The sequence below is a fragment of the Falco biarmicus genome, chromosome 4 (assembly GCF_023638135.1).
Source record: "Falco biarmicus isolate bFalBia1 chromosome 4, bFalBia1.pri, whole genome shotgun sequence".
NCBI lineage: Eukaryota > Metazoa > Chordata > Aves > Falconiformes > Falconidae > Falco > Falco biarmicus.
This window is the reverse complement of record NC_079291.1, coordinates 60,691,640-60,697,767: the sequence shown is the minus strand read 5'-3', so window position 1 is coordinate 60,697,767 and position 6,128 is coordinate 60,691,640. Positions and strand designations below refer to the sequence as shown.

General features: G+C 42.9%; 1 protein-coding gene across 2 annotated transcripts in view; it reads left to right on the top strand.

The window, feature by feature from the left end:
* Positions 1 to 1,511: 1,511 nt before the first annotated feature.
* The window catches only part of MYL3 (myosin light chain 3), a 39,250-nt gene continuing 34,633 nt past the window's right edge, over positions 1,512 to 6,128 (top strand). Inside the window, exons 1-2 of one of the 2 annotated variants that reach the window (XM_056338409.1) lie at positions 1,512 to 1,591; positions 1,984 to 2,126. In XM_056338409.1, the coding sequence (XP_056194384.1) occupies positions 2,004 to 2,126 (123 nt within the window). In that variant the 5' untranslated portion in view covers positions 1,512 to 1,591; positions 1,984 to 2,003. Of the gene's footprint in view, positions 1,592 to 1,907; positions 2,127 to 6,128 lie in introns of those variants that run through there. The other variant, XM_056338408.1, reaches the window with a different exon arrangement.

The following is a 6,128-nucleotide window of genomic DNA, read 5'->3' as shown; positions in this document are numbered from 1 at the left end:
CCCTGGCTGCACAGCTTATAGTGTGTAGATCAATAGGCTGGTAAGCTGGTCTCAGAAACTTTTTCCTGCGTGGCCACACAAACGTGGGTTGGGACTGGTGGGCTCCATCAGAGCAGGTCTTGTGGCATTTGTGAACTGAATAGAAGTGACAGAACTAGAGTCTGGTCTGGGAGAGACAGTAGACAGATTTCTGCATAGCTGTTCATGGAGACACATCCTTTTGCTGCTACCAGCTTTGACCAGAATTGAGTTACCTGGAAGGCAACACACTGGAGGGAAAAATGCAGTTCTCCAGGTGGTCCCTGAAACAGTGAAATGCCAAAACACCAAAATACCTCACTAGGTTGGTCAGGAGCAGCTCAGGGCTCCTGTCATAGGCAGTGTTCTTGAAGTGTCCTCTTTAATTAGAGGAATGAGATTTGCTTCCCATTATCCAAAAAGCATAAACAACCATTACTGTGACAGTTACGCTATTGTAGCGATGTATTTATTACTGTAATAAATGCTGTGGCATTGCCTCAAACCTGGAATCAGAAAGCAGGCTCTCATTCAGGTAGGACCTGGAACTACACCATATTGTATAGACACAAAGCTCAGCCCTGCTCCATTCCCCCTCCAGTCTCTCCAGGTTCCCCAACTGCTTTCACTTGCTGAAGCCATGGTGGAGACAGCAGTTCAAAGGGGGTGGCCAGCTTTCTGTGTAGGAATCATGTGGCACTTCCAAGCTGCTTGTGTACTGCCAGTAGTGGATGGGCTACGATTTGGGAGCAGCTGGGCGGGATAAAGCACGAGCACTCTTCCAGCAAAGCCAGCCAGGGAACCAGGAGTGCCTAGAGCAGCTACTGAGGGGTAGGCTGGTGGCGGGGTGGGCAAAAGCAGGTCTCAAAGGGGTCTGAATGCTCTGTTATCAGGATGACGTAGTAAGAAAAACAAAGAGATTTATGATTCAACTGATACTTATTTGAAATGCCAGCACAGATCCCTTTTTCAAATACATTGTGATTTGGGGGGTGGTTGTCTTGTTATGGGGGGTGTTGTTTTTTTGGAAAAAAAATAGATCAGGCAATGTGGAAGTGACCATGTCTCAGACAGTGACCTGATTTAGAAAAATAACATAAGCAAATGCGGATCTGAAAACTGTTAACTCCATTTTGCTTTGAAGAGGAGTTATCTAAATCAAAGTAAGGCTGGGATTAGAAAAGCTTCAAGTGGATACCCTTATCTTAGTTATTCTAATAGGAATTTGGCATTCAAGTCCCTAAAATGGTCTGGAAAATCTCAGACGTAAGGATGTACTTACAGAGACCCAGTGTTATCCCAGACGCTGTGTGTGCGTGTTTCCATGCTTGTTAAATACTTTCTGCTATAAGCAATACTGGTTCTTTGCACCTTCCTAGGAGACCAGTGTGTGATCTGAGGTAACAATTCTCCCCTGTGCCAGCTAACGTGTTGATGGTCAGCCTCCCATATAGCTCCATCCTCACGTCTAATTATAAATCTGTGGTCATCTTTTAATGAACAGCAGCACAACAAAGGCCGGGGTGCAGTCCAGCCTGAAAAAGAGACACTGTGCAGCAAGTGAGCTGGGAAGGTAGGTGTCAGCATGGCCCTGGGGATGATAAAACCCATTGATGGACCTGGGTCATAACCCAGCCACCCCGTGTACCGCACATGCATGCACATGCGCACCAGAAATGTTTGACCCAGCGCCAGCCTCAGCCCTAAAACCCCCAACCTCTCATTCCATTTAAGTGTTAATTCATAACAATGCCGTATCTGATGGCTCTAAAATAGCCCGGTAAATGTCTTGTCCTTTTATAGCAGCAGCCCTATTGTAAGCTCTGGCATGTGACAGGTTGGAGAGTGACACAAGTGTGACTTCAGGAGACTGGACAGGCATAAAGACCTGTGTGTGCTGGCGATTTATCTTGCAGCAGCCACCTCTTCCCTGACTGTCTTGTCTCCTTCTCTCCCTTCCTAAAGCAGCCCACCAGCAAACCAGCATGCCTCCAAAGAAGCCCGAACCTAAGAAAGCTGAACCTAAGAAGGAAGAACCCAAACCGGCACCTAAACCAGCAGAACCAGAACCCAAAAAAGAAGTTGAATTTAACCCAGCTTCTATCAAAGTATGTATCTTTTGAGCTGGCATAGGAGGAAGTGGGCTGGTGGGGCTTGGGTTGGTGGTGGTTCTGGTGGTGGTGTATTCAGTACTGTGAGATGACCTTCTCCAAAAGCAGCTCATGGTTTTGAGCAGAGAGTGTGCAGCAAAGGCAATTGCCGCAGGCAGAGTAAGAGTGGGACCAAAGTTGCTGAGCGGGTGTCTGCTAAACAGAGAAGCTAAAAGCTGAATTTTATTTTACCTGAAGATGTTCAGATGTGTTTGTCCCATCTTATCCCCAAAGTATCAGATTTTATTGCATGCAAGTTTCACTGACCTCAGTGGGAACATGACTGCTCCTCTGCAGGCAATACTGCAGGTACATGTCAGGAAGCCTTGACTGTACCCGGGGCTGACCACTGACTAACCAATGGCCAAGGCCAGACTGGAGCGGGCTTGGATCATGTGTTGAATTAATTTCTGTCTGCCTGGAATGCATCACTTTTGTAGACATTACCAGTCTGGGACTTCTTTAAAGTGAGCCATTGACACCTCCTGCAGTTTTCCAGAAAAGCCCAACTGGATGGCAAGGGAACTATGTGCTTATGTGCGTACTTTGGAAGGCAGAGAGAAACTTGGGCAAAAATCCAGGTTTCCTGTATGACCTGCTACTTTCAGGTTCTGCCCCAAGGTTCCTCCAAAGGGCATGAGCCTTCTCCTCCTCCTTTAGAGAAATTTCTACTGGAAAGAGTCAGTGCTGCTCCCATCAGGGTTTGCTGAAGTCTTGTTAAAATATGCAAGGATAAGATTATATTTCCTATATAGGTTTTGAGAAAATTTGGGGTCACTACTGTTATCCTGAGCTGCCTAACTGGCATCATGTTGCCCTTTCAGTAAACCACCCCATTGACAGGGAACTGCCAATGTTTAGGAAACACTCAAGGTTTTAAAGCTGTGAAGTAGTAATTCCAGTGAAATGATGCTGGAGGTCTGTTTTCCTTCCACTTGTTTTTTTTCATGGGAATTGACCCTTCAGCAGATAACTGAGAGTGACTCATATTTCAAAAGAAATTTGTATCAGAGAATGATAAGGAGAAAGAAATTATATGTTCCTATGGAAATGACCATGAAATGACCTCCTGACTTATAAAAATGCAATAAGCAAATGAAGATCTAAAGGTGAGTAGTTCCCCTTTGCTCCTTCTGCACCACACATGTTCAAAGGCAATGTCAGAGGCCCCTGCAGGCATCTTTAGAAACACCTCTCCCGTATTGTTTGCACAGTAAATACCCCAAGATGGACCGATACTGCAAGGCATAGCAGGATTTCTTTGCAAGGCATTGTCCTTTGGGAACTGTCCTTTGGGAAAAGGCATTGTTGCCCTTGGGAAAAAGAAGAGGAGCTTTGCAGCATCTCACGGGTTTCTTTCTCATAGGGATTTGGCCCAGACAATGACTGGGTGCAAATCAGCATTATTTGGTTGATTAGTTTAGAGCAGCCAGATTCTTTCCTGTTTCTTACAAGATACTGAGCAACCAACAGGGGAGTCCTGGTGATCACCTGTGTTTAAGGTGAGCCATAGGACATGAGGCAAGACTAGATATTGCTGAAGAGGAAAAAGGACACAGCTCCACTGCCATCCATGGCACCAACTCCTCAGAGCTGAGATGAGGGATGAATGTCTCTGGGATCCTCTCTTGTTAGCTCAGAAAGTAGTTTCCCTCTCAGGAAAACACAGAAACTATGTGAGGAAGGGCATAAGTTACTCTGTCTCTTCGATGTGCCTCCTGAGCACGTGGCAACATGGCTCTTGCGTGGCTTGTAAATCATGGACTGCTGAAACTGTTTGCTTCTTCCACATGGGACTGACTCCTGCAGCTAGGGATTTATAATAAAGGAAGCACTGACAGTGGGTTTGTCCTGCCTTGAATCATAAAGACCTTGCAAATCTTTCAGTTTTAATACCAGTGAAAAAAACCCAATAATTTGTAACTTTATCAAGAAGTCTAATTACATGGAATTCAGTTTTGGGCTAGTTTTTAAAGTACTGACACTCGAGTAGTGCTGTGCTCCGATAACTTCCACCATGACCTTGAGCAAGTGGTACGTGGTGGGATCCAGCTTTCTGGTAACGTCTCTGTACTTAACATTCCTGCACTGTAAAAGGAGGAGAGGGCAATCGCAATAGCTTCTTTTCCAGGGCACACATAGCTTCAGCCAGAATACCATGACATTGTGATAATGTTCAGCTGGGATACTCTGACACTGTGGTATGAAGGGCAGCTAAGTCCAGTAGAGAGATGAGCTGTAATGAAAAAAAAAACCACCAAAACCCAACCCTCAAGCTGGTACCGCTTAAAAAACATTTAACACCACCATTTCAGGATCATCAAATACATTTTCATCCAAATAGGATTTGAAACCAATTCATTTTTGCATTATTTTTTAAAACGTACTCGCTCTGCACACTTCTTCATGCAATTTCTTATTTTGCCTTCCAGCACAATTTGCAATTATGGACTCCTATCATATTTTTTAAAGTGCTAATAAGTGCATATTGAGTAAGTAAATCCAGTACTCCTGTGATAGCATTGCTTCATCTTTGCAGAGAATATTCCATTATCTACGATATAGCAATTAGGACCAGGGAAAGCATAGGTAGATGCATGGGTTGGGTCCACGGTATTTTTTTTCCCCAAAACTCATATGCTATAAGGGGAGACAGTATTCTCTAGAGAAGTTTTCCTGGGAGTTTTTCAATTAAATGTTTTTAATCAAAAATGCTTTTGTCAAAATTGAAGCTATTTGTGCACAGGGCTGGCAAATATACTGCTTCCTGCTCCATAAACCTAGCTCTGGTGGAGCTCAGGCCATCTGGTGTAGATCAGAACACCTCCCTAGATCATTGTACAACATTTGAAAAAAATGCCTTAATGAGTTTTTAAATTCTCCAAACATCCCTTTACTGCATTCCAGGATGAAACTCATTCTTGTTTTCATGCAGAAGATAATCTGTAGTTAAAAAAAGGCGAGGAAAACAACCTTGTGTCAAAACAAAATGTTAAAAATTAATGAAATGCATCCTTTGATAGGAATGTCTCAAATTATCTATATTCATTCTTAGACCTTATTGCACAATTTTGTATTTGGAATTTTTGACCTTTTTTTTTAGGCACTAAAAAGCCTCCAAACTAACATACTTCTGTGGTAGGGAAATGTACTTCTTGTTTCAATTTTCCTGTGTGTTAGTCTGCTGTCATGAGAATGGTCTAAAAGCCTTATTTTCTTATTTTTCTTTTTTTCTTAATTTTCTATGAGCCATGTTTGATTTTCCCATTGTCTTTCTCTTGCCGTTTCATTGTCTCAGTCTGTACCGAGTCTCTACTGGGTTATCAGCTGCAGTAGCCTAAATGTGAGATAAGTCCCATTAAGTACATGCAGTTATTCTAAAGTGTTAATGTTACTCACATATACATTCCCATAGGATTTGATCCAGTACTTTGAATCAAAGTAGATTGTATGTGACTGAATGTTGTTTGCAACTCATAGAAAAGAGGTTGTGGTTTTTTTGTTGTTGTTGTTTCTTTGTTTTTCTGTAAGAGTTTGGCTGAGTCCCCAAAGAATTATGTTTTTAAGAAATTGTTTCTAGGGCTCCTGAACCTCTTTACTTTGGGGAACAGATTGTCCTGAAGAGATATTGTTGCAAGAAGATTGTCTGTTGCATATACCTCATTCATTCCCACCCAAATGCTGTCTTTTAGTAGGGGGGAACATTTGCTAGATATATATTCTGCTCTCCTGAAAAATAGTAAGGCTGATGCAAAACAGGATTAATCTTTTATTGTTATGGACACCAAAGTTGTGTCCATACCATTAACCATTGGAAAGCTGATCATTGATCTTAAATGAATCATCTGTAATCAGCAGAGAGAAACTCTCCTGAGGTTTATCCCTTGCGGGTGTGCTGAACACATATATCAGGATGGATTGGATCACCCTTGGAAGACGCTGATCTCTTGATAAGGGGAG